This window comes from Gossypium hirsutum, chromosome D13 (genome assembly GCF_007990345.1).
Source record: "Gossypium hirsutum isolate 1008001.06 chromosome D13, Gossypium_hirsutum_v2.1, whole genome shotgun sequence".
In the NCBI taxonomy this organism is placed as follows: Eukaryota; Viridiplantae; Streptophyta; class Magnoliopsida; order Malvales; family Malvaceae; genus Gossypium; species Gossypium hirsutum.
Genome location: NC_053449.1, coordinates 62,879,348 through 62,894,140, shown reverse-complemented (window position 1 = coordinate 62,894,140; position 14,793 = coordinate 62,879,348). Strand labels below are relative to the sequence as shown.

At 30.7% G+C, this 14,793-nt stretch overlaps 2 protein-coding genes across 5 annotated transcripts; both read right to left on the bottom strand.

Annotated features, from left to right (window-relative positions):
- Positions 1 to 503: 503 nt before the first annotated feature.
- Positions 504 to 6,102, bottom strand: LOC107945481 (F-box/kelch-repeat protein At1g55270). 3 transcript variants are annotated; one of them, XM_041109544.1, is made up of 3 exons: positions 5,973 to 6,102; positions 3,871 to 3,946; positions 504 to 2,898 (listed from the first exon to the last, which is right to left on the bottom strand). In XM_041109544.1, exons 2-3 carry the CDS (start codon positions 3,934 to 3,936, stop codon positions 1,648 to 1,650), a joined length of 1,317 nt encoding a protein of 438 aa, XP_040965478.1. In that variant the 5' UTR covers positions 3,937 to 3,946; positions 5,973 to 6,102; the 3' UTR covers positions 504 to 1,647. The 3 variants fall into 3 exon arrangements, with proteins under 3 accessions (XP_040965478.1, XP_016735003.1, XP_016734997.1); XM_016879514.2 differs by lacking the exon at positions 5,973 to 6,102 and adding an exon at positions 4,021 to 4,257; XM_016879508.2 differs by lacking the exon at positions 5,973 to 6,102 and having other exon boundaries at positions 3,871 to 4,256.
- Positions 6,103 to 6,176: 74 nt separating this feature from the next.
- On the bottom strand, positions 6,177 to 9,655 carry LOC107945489 (F-box/kelch-repeat protein At1g55270). 2 transcript variants are annotated; one of them, XM_016879521.2, is made up of 2 exons: positions 9,353 to 9,655; positions 6,177 to 7,568 (listed from the first exon to the last, which is right to left on the bottom strand). In XM_016879521.2, the coding sequence occupies exons 1-2, from the start codon at positions 9,416 to 9,418 to the stop codon at positions 6,318 to 6,320; spliced, it is 1,317 nt and encodes a 438-aa protein (XP_016735010.2). In that variant the 5' UTR covers positions 9,419 to 9,655; the 3' UTR covers positions 6,177 to 6,317. The 2 variants fall into 2 exon arrangements, with proteins under 2 accessions (XP_016735010.2, XP_040965477.1); XM_041109543.1 differs by lacking the exon at positions 9,353 to 9,655 and adding an exon at positions 7,676 to 7,838.
- Between the last annotated feature and the right edge of the window lie 5,138 nt (positions 9,656 to 14,793).

Here is a 14,793-nt window from a genome sequence, read left to right as displayed (position 1 = left end):
TTTTAGCATTTTATTTTTCAATTGATTCTATTCAAATCAACTATTAGTCTTATTTACAATACATATTACATTAATAATAATAATAATAATAATAATAATAATAATAATAATAATAATAATGCACATGAAGTGGATCTAATTTTTTTAAATGTTTTTTATATTTTTATTATTTTTAATAATGTTAATAATTTTATATTTTTAATTTTTTAAATATTAAAAAATTAATTAAATTATTAACGTAATATCCATATCACAATCGATGTCAGAGACATTAATTTTGTTAAAATTTTAAAATACATTATACCAACATCTTTTGCAGAACATGTTTTTGAAACCCAAACTATTATTTTATAAAAAAAAAGGAAACTTTTTGAATAAAAATTGTTCTTGAATAAAGACTGTTCCATGGATTGTTTTCAACATAAATGTTGTTTTGTAGTGATTATTTCGTTAAAATAGTTTATCATGAACAATGATTATGCTTAGGATAGCCTACATCCTTCTTACCAAAAACCACAAGCAAAGAACCAGAAATATATATATGGTCTAAGTTTGCACAACAACAGCGAGATGCATAGAACATAACTCTGAATAAAATTAAAAACATCCAACACAATGGACTGAATATCACCATCAACCAATCATCACCAACCCATGAATACAACCAATCAATGCAGCCCAATGAATCATTGAGATTTATCATTCAAGACTTTTTTTTGTTTTTTGCTTCTAATGGAAATGAACACTAAAATTATCTTGCATATTAAGTAGTGTTACCATGAAATATTAGCTTAAACGAATTTGGTCCGAGACTCAGTTTGGAAACCAAACAAAATGGTCTCTCTTCTTTCACTCCGAAGCTACGAATCAGATGCAAGAGCGGAACGTGATGAGGTTCCTATCTGTATTATCCACGACATGGATGACAAGGAGAGAAAGATAAGATTGAAATAAGGAAATCAATCCGAGGGTCACCAGCAACTTCTGCAACCAGCTTACCGGAATGAACCAAATACCACAGGGAAATGAAAACCAGAGGTGTCTAAGCTGTTTAGATAACGGGGATGGCACCTTCACATCTCTATGTTTTTGATAAAATGAGCCAACTATATATTAACTCGAGTCGGACAAACCATGTACACTTCAAAGCTTCTCAAAGATTGCATGCTGCAAAATGATAAAGATCTCCAAAAGACTGGTCCTAAGCCCAAATGAACAAGATTTACAAGTATTTGCTCTCTTCAAAAAATGTAAAGAAATAACTTCATAATTCAATAGCAGAGATCAACAGTGAACCACCTCACCTGCATATGCACCATGGGATAAAAATCCAAGCTGTTCTTCAACTTCAATATCCCAAAAGAGCCCTTGGTTGTCTTCATTGTTTCACTTCTTCGAGTTAATCAAAAAGCGGAACATTCTTAATGTGGATATCGATCCCCTCCCCTGGTGGGTCACCATTGATATCAATCACCATAGCGAGAATAAAAACATCAGGAAAGGTAACAGAAAAAAAATTCATCTTTTTCCACTCAGTAGGTGCTGAACCTCGACTTGTTAAACGAATAAACTTTTGAAATCCGACTACCAAGGCATAAACCAATGCAGGAAAGTTTAACATGGATACGTAAATCATAGTCCCCCTTCTCATGCTTGAAGCACTTGACAGTGAACAATATGACTTCTCAAGCCACTTCGGCCTGCTATACTTGACCATATATTTGTAAATAGTGTCCTGAAATGACCTCTGCCACCGATGTTTTCCCAAAGCTGAGGGTTGCTTTCAACCTGTTTGTCTGGACTGGAAACATCAATGAGACTTATGCTCATATTATTGCGAATGATACAAAGCTTGCCATTGAGAGGGACTAGGCCAGCAGCCTCCAAGACTCTAGAATTCCCTAAATGGAGCTTACTATCAATAAATTTATTCCATGAATCTGTGGCTCCATCATACACCCTAAGCTTGCATCCATCACGGCAATCCAGCGCATAGAGCTGTCCATTTAAAGAGATACTAGGGTTGCGCCAACCAGAAATCATCCCGCCAGTAACAGGAGACCAGGAATTAGATTCAGGATCATATGCTTCACTCATAACCTCACGATGAGACCCAAGACCTTTTACAAACCACTTTCCATCATAAACTACCCCAATGAAAGGTACCATAGCAGTGCTCATATCTTGAACAAAACTCCATCTGTTCTTGTTAGGATCATAAACTTCAGCAGATCGTAAAGTCCTATGAATTCCTTCACATTCTCCACCAGCCACATAAAGGCAATTATTTATCACACAGGAACCAAAGAAATGACGTTTTCGAAGCATATCTGGTGCTCTATGCCACTTGTTTGTCCGAGCACTATAGAAAATAACACGTCTCATTGAACCCCTTTGTCGGTCCTTTCCTCCAAACAAGTACAAGTGGCAACCACTTAGAACAGCACAACCAAAACCAACTGCCTCAGAATACTCCCTTGGAACTGGAGGAAGCGGCTGCCACAGCTGATGCATAGGGTCAAATGCATTCCATGATATCTTACCATCACGATCTCGTTTGAAAACATAAACCCACTCTTCTGTCATTCCAAGACTTTTCCTAAGAGAATAAAAGAAATTCCCAGCCAGAAGGCGATACCATCTCTTACAAACTACACGGAGTTTTCGGTGTTCAGCACGAGGAACTCGAATCAGACATGCAATGGCAAGATCATCAGGAAGTCCAGGGAGAAGAGGTGGCTGGACTCGAGTCCTCTCTCTGCGAGAGTTTTTACTCTTGTGTGCATTGGGATTGATATCAGGCTGAATACAAAGCTTCGACCCTGGGACAAATTTTCTTGCCTCAGCAACTGTCTTCAATCCAGAATCCACTTTACAATAGCATGATACAGAATCAACCTGCAAAAGTTTTCCAGTTAGGAAAGAAACAATGAACATCTGAAAATTACTCTCAAGTGTGTTCAAATCCACGTCTTCCAGGTTGTGTAATAGCAACAACGCCAACCGAGCTAAGACTCAATTGAAAACATATTGATAAATATTGAACCTGAGAATAAGCTAATGATACTGTTTATCAAGAACAAAGCTACAATCTGCATATGCATTTATATCCTTAGAAAACTATGAGGAACCTATACACAGGCTCCGCCATGGTTCTTCCTCAATGATGCAAGTAGCAAATTAGCAGATAAAGAGTATACAAATAAAGCCAGTCAACAAACCGCCAAGCACTATTTCCTTTTAATTAATTTTTTTATTGTATCATCTAACAAACAAATAAATTTTATTAATGTCCAACAAAGTAATACAATAGTTGTAACTAAAGAAAGTTCAATATCACTCAAATTTTAATTCTCTTTCAAGCCAAGCATAATTTCGGACCAAATTCGATTCTCTTTCAAGCAGAAATAAAATAAAAATCTTCAACAAATTCACTCTCAAAAGGCAAAGTTGCAAGTTACAAAAGAAAGTCAAAATGGAAAATCGGTTCCTATTTAAATGTTCATAGATCCCAAATGACCACAAACACACAAGAAATGGTAGTTTGGTTCAAAAAAATTTGATCTTGGAATCAATAGCTAAAGAACAACACAATGATAAAATAGCAGAACTCCCACAATCAGTAAACAGAACAACTAAAACCTTCAAAAAAAATAATAAAATAATAATGAAGAACCCATAGTATAGCACACTAAGCTCTTTCAAAGTCTCAAACTTTGGAATCCCATTTTCTCAATTAACTACAATTCTCAATCTGGGTATTCTTCAAACCAGGTTTTCAACAAATTCATCAGCTGTTTATCTCTAAAATAAACAATAAGTTTCACCTAAAAAATGGGGGGGGGGAGAAGGTGAGGTTTTGGAACTTACCAATGGAGCTTGAACTCGAAACCCTCTAAGAGCATTAGATGACTGTTGAGAAATAGATTGGTCCATGCTTTAAAACCTAAGATTTCATAGAGAATAATCAAAATCTATTATAAATCTAACACCTTTAAAGAAACCCAGATCGAAAAATACCCAATTTAAGAGATTTTAATACTCAGATTCTCATCATCTTCTTCTCAACCTTAAAAATTAAATTTTTAGTGATAGTAAGTACAAAAGAAAACCGACTTTACTTGCTTCTTTTGTTTCTTTTCTTGTCATTTTTATTTCCCTCGTACTTCTTTCAATAAAATAGAAACAAATTTTCATTTTTTTAAATAATTTTTCCTCTCTCTGCTATCAAAAATATATATATTTTTTCCCATCTCAAACTCAAAGTCCCAAACATGGCAGGCTAGATCTGTTGCTTTCTGTTAAATGAAATATTTTAAAAATGAAGTTATAATTGAATGGTTAAATTATTAATTTTCGATTTATTAATAATTAAAAAAATTATAAAATATTTTTTGAATTTTGTATTTTTTAAATTTGTAGCAATTCATTAAGAAATCAATTTAATTTTTTTTGTAAGTATCGATATTTCGACCGATCAATTTGATCTAATTTTAATAACACTGGTTAAATTTGTTTTAAGTATAGGATTAGCCATAAAAATTAGTTCAATATCTTAAAAAAGTTTAGATAAAAATATTTGGGCAAAATAAGAAATTTGAAAAAATTTTAATTCAATTAAAATATGGATGAATTTAGACTGAGACTCAAGCTCAACAGGAGCATATTTATTTTTTAATTATGTAATATATTAAAATATCTTATTTGTATATATTATATAGTTTATTTTATATAAAAATTAAATTATAATAATATAAATATTAAAAATATATGTTAAATTGTTTATTTTAAAATTTAATTAAAATATATTAAATTATTAAATATTATAGCCCTAAAATAAATTTAATTTAATCATTTATAAATATGAATGCCTTTGAATAAAATTTAATACCTATATTTATTTTAGACTGAATTAAACTGAATATAAAAATGAGAAATTAAGATTTCATTTAATGTTAGATATTTGTTCAATTAGTAGCATTAAATTTGGGTGAATTTAATTTTAATGTTAAATAATTTTTAGTGTCTTTGAAGTTTGCATGATGTCTTTAATTGTTTACTGTTGTTGGGTCAATCTTTACTTTAAATGGAGCAAGAGATTGAAACTCTGGTTAGATTTTTTTTTCTTAGTAAATTTATATTTTGATTATTTAAGTTTAAAAAGTCATAAAATTATCGTTAAAATATTTAAAAATTTGCATTTAAATCAATCTTACGGTCAATGTAAGAAATTAGTGAAGAAAGTTGTTTAGATTTTGACTCGTAGGTTCATAACGTTCTAAGCTATTTCATGAAAAAAATTGTAAGAGAGGGAAAGAGAGTTTTCGATTGGTGTAAACGGTGCAAACAGAAAAGGTCATGTAGCAACGATTTTAATAGTTTAATGACTTAAATGAAGTTTTCAAATAATTCAGTTGCCATTTTGTAACTTTTTTAAGTTAAGCGACCAAAACGCAAACTTACTAATAGTTTAGTAACCTTGGATGTAGTTTACCCATAGAATGAATTAAAAGGCTAATTAGTTTTCATAAAAAAACCACTTAAGAAATTTTTTTATTTATTAGAATTTTTAAATTTAATTGTTATGTTTTAAAAGAAAATTTATTTCTTTATTTGATCAAACTCAAAAAAATATATTATAAAATATTATTTTTATCACATACTAATTAATATTTCCAAGTAATAAAGTGGGAGAAAATTCTTTTGAAAAACATATAAATTTATTAAGAAGAAAGCCATTTTTCTCTTAAAAAAGGATAGTTTTTAAAATATTTAAATTAAAATTTTAATTTAAGAAATAATTAGACATAAACATCTTTATAAATATCTAATAAATATATGCTTGTACATCTCAAAGACTAACACGCTACAAAAAGATATAAAAAGTTCTCACAAAAAAGACCAATTCTAAGCCCAAATGACTAAGATGTACAAGTATCTGCTTGCTCTCTTCATAAATGTAAAGAAATTACCTCAAAATATCAACAGTGAACCACCTCACCTGCAAATGCACCATGGGATAACATCCAAGCTGTGTTACTCGATATCTCGAAAGCACCCTTGGTCATTGAGTCTGTCACAAGCAAAACATTTTTAATGTTGGATATCAGTCCCCTCCCCCGGTGGGTCACCGTTGATATCAATCACCATTGCAAGAATAAGAACATCATGAAAGGTAACAGAAGAATAAATATTCAGCTTTTCCATTCAGGAGGTGGTGCTGAGCTGAACCACAAAATGTCGGTATACAAAAAAAGATTTGAATAAAAAAATGCAGGAAACTTTAACATGGATAAAAGAACTATAATTCCCCTTTTTCATGCTTGAAGAACCTGACAGTGAACGATATGACTTCTCAAGCTACTTCGGCCTGCTATACTCGACCATATATTTGTAAAGAGAGTCCTGAAATGACCTCTACTGGCAATGTTTTCCCAAAGCTGAGGGTTGCTTTCGACCTGTTTGTCTGGACTGGAAACATCAACGAGACTTACGCTCATGTTATTGCGAATGATACAAAGTTTGCCATTGAGAGGAACTAGGCCAGCAGCTTCCAAAGCCCGAGAACTCCCGAAATGGAGCTTACTATCAATAAATTTATTCCATGAATCTGTGGCTCCATCATACACCCTAAGCTTACATCCATCACGGCAATCCAGGGCATAGAGCTTTCCATTTAAAGAGATACTAGGGTTGCGCCAACCAGAAACCATCCCATTACTAACAGCAGACCAGGAATTAGATTCAGGATCGTATGCTTCGCTCATAACTTCGCGATGAGACCCCAGACCTTTTACAAACCACTTTCCATCGTAAACTACCCCAATGAAAGGTACCATAGCAGTGCTCATATCTTGAACAAAACTCCATCTGTTCTTGTTAGGATCATAAACTTCAGCAGAGCGTAAAGTCCTATGAATTCCATCACATTCTCCGCCAGCCACATAAAGGCGGTTATTTATTACACAGGAACCAAAGAAATGACATTTTCGAAGCATACCTGGTGCTCTGTGCCACTTGTTTGTCCGAGCACTATAGAAAACAACTCGTCTCATTGACCCCCTTAGTGGATCCTTTCCTCCAAACAAGTACAGGTGGAAGCCACTTAGAACGGCACAACCAAAACCAAGTGCCTCAGAGTACTCCCTTGGAACAGGAGGAAGTGGCTGCCATAGCTGATGGATAGGATCGAAGGCATTCCATGATATCTTTCCATCACGATCTCTTTTCAAGACATAAACCCACTCTTCTGCCATTCCAAGACTTTTCCTAAGAGAAAAAAAGAAGTTACCAGCCAAAAGGTGATACCATTTCTTACAAACTAGGCGGAGTTTTCTGTGTTCAGCATGAGGAACTCGAATCAGACATGCAATGGCAAGATCGTCAGGAAGGCCAGGGAGGAGAGGTGGCTGGACTCGACTCCTCTCTTTGCGAGAGCTTTTACTCTTGTGAGCATTGGGATTGATATCAGGCTGGATACAAAGCTTTGATCCCGGGACAAATTTTCTTGCCTCAACAACTGTCTTCAATCCAGAATCCACTTTACAATAGCAAGATACAGAATCAACCTGAAAAAGTTTGTAAATGAACATCAGAATATGATAAAGATGTACAGCAGGAAAATTTTGAGAAACTATTCATATTGGATCCATCATTAATCATTCATTGTGCCTACCTTACTTGCAATTCGTGCACTTATATAGAATGTCAACAAATGGCAGCAAATTTTATCATTTCCTGATGAAACAAAAGCTTTCACATTTTCTCAAGAAAAAACAGAAGTGACCAGTTGATCAACTCCTACCCTGATTATCGGTTTGTTTCTTATGAAAAGCTGTTTAAGATAGCGTGGCATGTGCTAGATGTCCACATTGTGACAAGAGAATTCTACCTAAAGCTTCAGAGGCTGAAGGCAAGTTATGAGTCCACAGGTGTCGTCCAATATGCTATTTAAGTTGACCTACCTTGATGTTAAGATCTTCCTTCAACTAAAAAACAATTAAATTTAACTTCCTATGTTAGGCAGGAGATCAAATTCTTGAGGAACACTCCAATGAATTTACACAAGAGGAAGTACACAGAACAATTTATCAGCCTCAGTCCAGAAATTAAGCATTTAAGTTTCGAACATTTGAGGGCATCACCAAACCTAAAAGCTTGAAATGATAGAGATGGCCAACTAATATATACTAATATGAATCCTTGACATGACCTGTCACAAACAAATGAGGCGGAACATTGCATGTTAGTACCATCTAATGGATTAACATCATAAGTGCTGGAGTCTCTGGATCCCCAAACACAGAATCACCAGATAAAATAGGCTTCGAACATATCAGATAACTATTGGACCTGAGTGCAAGCTAATGGTTTAGAGCCAACAACTCCTTTAGGGTTTCTTTTCGGTACATTGACCTTTAACAAATTATTTTGACTGCTTAGTATAAACACATTGGTTCATTGATAAGATCTGTCGCCTGCATAATTATTTGCTGTGATGAGATAATTAGTAAACAGAATTGCAAGTGAAATGTTCCCTTTTATTGAGAAAAACACATCAATCATGCAATACAATTAACCAAGTCCAAACAAAACTGTTTATCAAGAACGAAGCCACAATCTACCCCTCATAGAAAACTAAGAAGAACCCACAGAGGCTCCTCCATAGTTCTTCCTATATAATGGTAGTAGCAAATTGGAAGATAACTTAAGAGTATATAAATAAAGCCAGGCAACAAAATGCAGAGCACTATCTCTTAAGTAATCACTCTTTAAAATATCAACTAAAAGAAGAAAAAGTATATGAACAATACCAAAGCCAGCATAATTTAGGACCAAATTCCATTCCCTTTCAAGCAGAAACAAAATAAAATCTTCATCAAAATTGAACAGAAAAAAGACTCCAAAGCTTTATATGAAAGGAACATAAAACGCCTAAGCTGCAGGAGTTTAAAATGCAGAATCCAAATACATAGCATAAAATCTGAAAAAGCCGAAGTTGCAAACTACAAAAGAAAACAAAAATAGAAAAATGGTGTTCCTGTTTATGCATTCATAAATCTCAAAATTGCCGCCAAAACAATGGTAGATAACGTTGAACACAAAGAACCCATTTTACAGCACACTAAGCCCCTATCAAATTCTAGAATTTTAGAATCCCAATTTCCCTATTAAGTAACAATTCTCAATCTGGTATCTTCAAATTTTCATTAAAACTAAAACCCTGAAAAGCAAACACCATGGGTATATTCAAATTCATGTTTTCATTGAATTCATCAACAGTGTATCTCATAAAAAATTAAAAGAAATGGAATAAAAAAAAGAAGAAGAAGAAGATAAAGTTGGAGCTTACCAATGGAGCTTGAACTCGAAACCCTCTGAGAGCATTAGATGACTGATGTGAAACAGATTGTTCCATGATTTAAAACCTAAGATTCATGGATAAGAATCAAAACCTACTATAATTTAATTCCTTTTAAGAAACCCCAATCTCATCATCAACTCATCATCCTCAAACCCTTAAAAAAGAATTAAATTTGGCAAAGTCTTTAAAGTCTTAACTGAAGAGTAAACACGCAAGCGGCATAGCTGGTGATGGACCCAATTTCACCAACTAACTTCTTTAAATTTTGGGTTTCCTTCAATTTTTCATTTAATGTTAAGATTTTCTTGAGTGGATTTTAATTTTAATTTTAATGTTAATCAATGACAAAAAGTCTTATTACAAGACAAACAAGTTTGAATGACTTTTCATTGTTTACAATTGTTGAGTCAAAACCAGAGGTGCTCATGGGTTAGGCTGGGTTTAGGCTGAACTCAAAAAAATTTCAGTTCGCATCCTAGGCCTGGGCCCGGCCCGGGATGAAATATAGGCCTGAAATTTTGTCCAGATCCGGCCCGAGAAAAATTCTTTAAGCCCGGCTCAACTCGGTCTATTTTTTTAATAAACACTAAAATTTTATTTTAAAAATAAAAAATAAAAAAAAAGTATTTTAAAAATATTTTAAAAATAAAAAATAAAAAAATAAAAATATTTATTATATATTCGGGCCAGGCCCGGGCCAAAAAAAGTGGTGCCCGAGGCTCGGCCCGTTTTCTAAACGAGTCTTTTTTTTTGCCCAAACTCATATTTCGGGCCTATATTTTTACCCGAACCCTCCCATATTTCGGGCCACGCTTGGCCGCCCCGCCCATAAGCACCCCTAATCAAAATCCACTTTAAAGGGTGGTGTAAGAGGGAGAAATTAAAAATTATTCACCTGAACTACACTAACAATCATTCTGATTATAAGTAAATTTTTATTTTGATCACTTAATTATTAAAAATTACAAAATAGTCGTCTAACTATTTAATTTGATCTTTTTGGCCATCAGCTCGGTAAGGGTAGCAGCTTTTAAAATTGAAATAACACCAATTGTAACTCTCAACATTTACACATTGTGTAATTTAGTCTTTTTTATAGCTTTTCTTTTCTTTGTGACATTGAGAGTTAAGTTTAAACGAATAAGAAAATATGAAGACTATTAATTTGGATTTCTGGGTGTTTCTTTTCTTTTTTTTTCAATCAATTTTAGTTTATAAATTTATTTTTTTTCTTAACTTTTTAAGTAAAAGAGTTACGTAGAAAAAGAAAACTACAAAAAGACTAAATTACGCAATGTGTAAATGTGGAGGGTTAAATTTTGTAGAATCGAAACTAAATTGACACAACGTACAAATGTTGAGCGTTAAAATTACTATTATGTCATTTTTGAAAGTTGTCATTGTTAGCCAGCTAGTGACCAAAAATGACAAAATTTAATAATTAGGTGACCAAAAAAGAAATTTACTAATAGTTGAATGACTATTGCTGTAGTTTACCCATACTTTATATGCAAATAAATACTAAAACTACATATGAATTTTAATAGGAAAAGTATCATGGAGTCTACTGTATTAAAAGTCAGATTGCATTTTATCCTCGTTTCTAAAAAAATGGGTAAATTGGCCATTCTGTTAAAATTTCATTCATTTCTACATTTCAAAATTGATTGTTGTATATTAGCAAGAGGTACATGTGACACGTCACGTGTAACTATCTAATTATTCAGTCAGCCATGTCAACTTTTAACAATATAAATGGACGATTTTTTTTAACAAAAATGATTAGTGTACTCTTTAATACATCATATGAGGACTATTTTGTCATTTTTTAGCAAACGGAGCAAAATACAATCTAACTCACTTCAATGGTACTTATACCGAACTTTGATTTAATTCAATTTTCACATATCAAGTAGCATCCTTTTACGTTTATGTATTACGTAATGCATACACAAACAATTATATTAATGCATATGAAAGTGAATTAAATTTTTAAAATGTGTATTGTTGAATTAAAATCAAATTTTAACATATACATATGAACCACAATCAAAGTTTTATGTATATAATGGTTCCAGTTCAAAGTTACCAAAATTCATGTGTAAATTTGACATTTAGCGTTTTTATAACCGTCAATTAAGAACAAATGAATTTATTTAATTATAATTTTTATTTTAAAGGTAAGCTATATTAGTAGACAACCGACTATGTTTTCTTTTCCTTTTTTGGTCAATCGATTATAAAAAATTACAAAATAGTCATTCAATTTTGTCTTTTTTGGTCACTCGCAATATTGAATTTTGTGGTGTTTTTATTTTTATATTAGACGACCGGTGATCAAAAAAGATAAAATTGAATAGTTCGATGACCATTTTGTAACTTTTTATAGCTGGGTGACTATTTTTTAACTTTTCATAGTCGAGTAACAAAAAAGAAAAAAAAGACTACCATAATTGATTTATTAAAGTAAATTCAATATTTATTTAAAAATAATTTGAAATTTAATATTTTAAATATGTTTATTTTCCTTGACTTGGATTTAGAGTCCACGAAATATGAATGAACACCGACCAATTTCGATGATATCAAAGTATAATGACCAATTTGGTAATTTCATACAAATTATTAAGCTTTGAAATAAGGGATGAAATTCTTAGTTATTTGATAAATGATAAATGGACCGACCTGACACAGAAATAACAATGTACAATTAATACAGAGATTTGGATTGATGGAGACATAATTAAGCTTTGAAACCATATGTAAAATATTCCCAACACTTTCTCTTTTTATTAAATAATTACGAATTGAGTTCTAACTCGGTTGGTATCGATATTGTTATTTATATAGGAAGATGTAGATTCGAGCACGTTGAAGTACATTTATTTCCCTATTTAAGAGTTAAAGAGGGATTACAGATAATTCTAAACAAATATATTAAAATTTTTTAATTATTATCGTTAAAAATATTAAGTAAATTCATTTTGATTTTAATAAAGTGAAAAATATGATATTTCAAAATTTATTAACAAAATTATAATATAGAAAATAATACGAAAATGAATATTAAGTAAATTCATTTTGATTTCAAAAAGTGAAAAATAAATAAATAAAAACTCTCAAAATATATAATTTTATTTTATAATTAACAGTGTTCATGGGTTGATTTGAATCAGCTTACAATCTTATTTTAAAATAGGTTAGGTTCAACTCGACCTCGATTGTTTTATTGTTTTTAAATAATATTTTTATATTAAAATTTATATATCTTTGTAATCAAATTGAAATAAAATATTTTAAGATGTTTTAAATTTAAATTCATATTAAGATGAATTTATTCGAATTAAAAAAAGAGAGTTTATTTTACTTGTGAATGGACTCATTTAAATATTAGGTTATACTTCCAAACCCGAAGATACATTTAAGTTTTGAAAAGGTTTGAATATTTGATTAGGCCTAAAAATAGGTTTAACCAAAAAATTAGGTTAATTTAATACATGGGTCTACCTCGAGTTTTCATATTCAAAGCATAAACTTGGTTTGACCCGTTTTCAAATTTATAATATGTTACTTTATATATATTATGTAATTTATATCATATGTAAAATAAATATCATATATTATAATGTAAATATTAAAAATTACGTTAAGCTAATTAAATTTAAAATTTTAACAAACATATATATAGTAAAATATACATATAATTACTAAATATTAAATAATAATAATGAACCCCAAGTTTTGATTTATTAATCAGATGTTTATCTATCTTAAAAATAGTTTGGGCTTGAAATCGATGTACCAAAACAATATATATATAGATGAACCTAAACATATTTGTATTAGCCGTTTACAAATATGAGTAAATTTGGACAAAATTAAAAACATATATTTCGAGTTAATCAGAGAGTGAGTAATTATATATAATATTGGTATCATATATAAACCTAACTCGAATCTAACCCGACCTAACCCACAAACACTTTTACAATTGTATTTAAAATAATTATCTCTCCTTGAAATTTTAATAATTTTATGTTGAATCAAAATATCCCATGTGGATTGGTTTACAACATTGTCTTCTTAGATTATACATGGAAAATGAAAAGTCATACCAACCATAATAAATTACCCATAGATTTTTTTGTTCATAAAAGGCTTAATATCTTTTTTAGTCCTTGTACTATAGTTAAAATTATCACTCTAATATTTGTACTATTTTTAGTTATAATACAGGTACTGAAAGAGATATTAAGCTTGCGTTAAAACTCTTTTTTGAACAATTTCAAAATAAGTTTTGATTATATATGTTCTTTTTGACACAACGCCTAAAACTAGGCGTAGTCCTTCCCTAACCCATAAATAGAAGGATAATGCGCTTCAACACATTTGAACCCACGTCATCCTGCATTGACAACAATATACATGCTACATGAAATTAAGAACCAATCGACAACTTTCGTTAAAACTTGAAATAAAAAGGAAATCATAAACATTACCATCTCATTTAAATAATACTTTTATTAAACTTAAGTAAATAATTTTTATTTAATTTTTATCTAAACTACTCCTTAATTTTTAACTTTTATTTAAACACAAGTTTATTTAAATAAACCTTTAATAAAAATTAACTATTCATTTAAATATGTTTATTTAAGTATAAAAAAGTGAACGAGACCTTAATATTATTGGTTAAAGTTAAGATCCTACTTTGCGCATTTAAATTCAAGTTTTACTATATATAATTACAATCAATGTTTTCAGAATCGAATTGGTTGTAGAATTGACTATCTATTTGCTAGTCCGACCAATTTGATTAAAACAGTATTAAAAATCTAAAAATAAAAATGTTTAAAAAATACGATTCTACCAAATTCAATATCGTTCTTTGGATTGATACTCAAATTGGTTCCTCATCAACTAACCAATTTACTAATAATTACCTAAATTTGAACCTTGACCATCAAGTATAATATAATGGCTTAATATATAAATTGGTATTTAAGTTTGACTTTTTTTTTAAACGTGATATTTATGTTATTTTTTGATTTGATGTAATATTTGTATTTAACAAAAGTTGTATATTTTAGTACCTAAAGATAACATTGTTAACTTTTAAAGTTTAATTCAAGTTTTAAACTTGATTTGATAAAAATTCATAATTAGCTAATAATATTAACTATTAACTTTCATCAAATCAACCCCAAAATCCAAATTACCTTTGGATAATTAAAAAAAGTCATAATTAAAAAGTTACACCATTAACTTTAGATACCAAAATATATAATTTTTATCAAATATAAATACCATATTGAATAAAAAAAAACAACACAGATACTCGAGTGCCAAATAATATATTAAACCTCGTTTAAAAACGATTATGTCATGAGCCACTTTCATCCAAAAGGAAAATCAATTGCACGAGTGAA

Excerpts from the sequence above, each read along its gene's own strand:
- LOC107945481 (XM_041109544.1), bottom strand. The coding sequence starts at position 3,936 with ATGGACCAATCTATTTCTCAACAGTCATCTAATGCTCTTAGAGGGTTT. Across the intron at positions 2,899-3,870 it reads TTCGAGTTCAAGCTCCATTG|GTTGATTCTGTATCATGCTA; the intron begins GTAAGTTCCAAA and ends AAACTTTTGCAG.
- LOC107945489 (XM_016879521.2), bottom strand. The coding sequence starts at position 9,418 with ATGGAACAATCTGTTTCACATCAGTCATCTAATGCTCTCAGAGGGTTT. Across the intron at positions 7,569-9,352 it reads TTCGAGTTCAAGCTCCATTG|GTTGATTCTGTATCTTGCTA; the intron begins GTAAGCTCCAAC and ends AAACTTTTTCAG.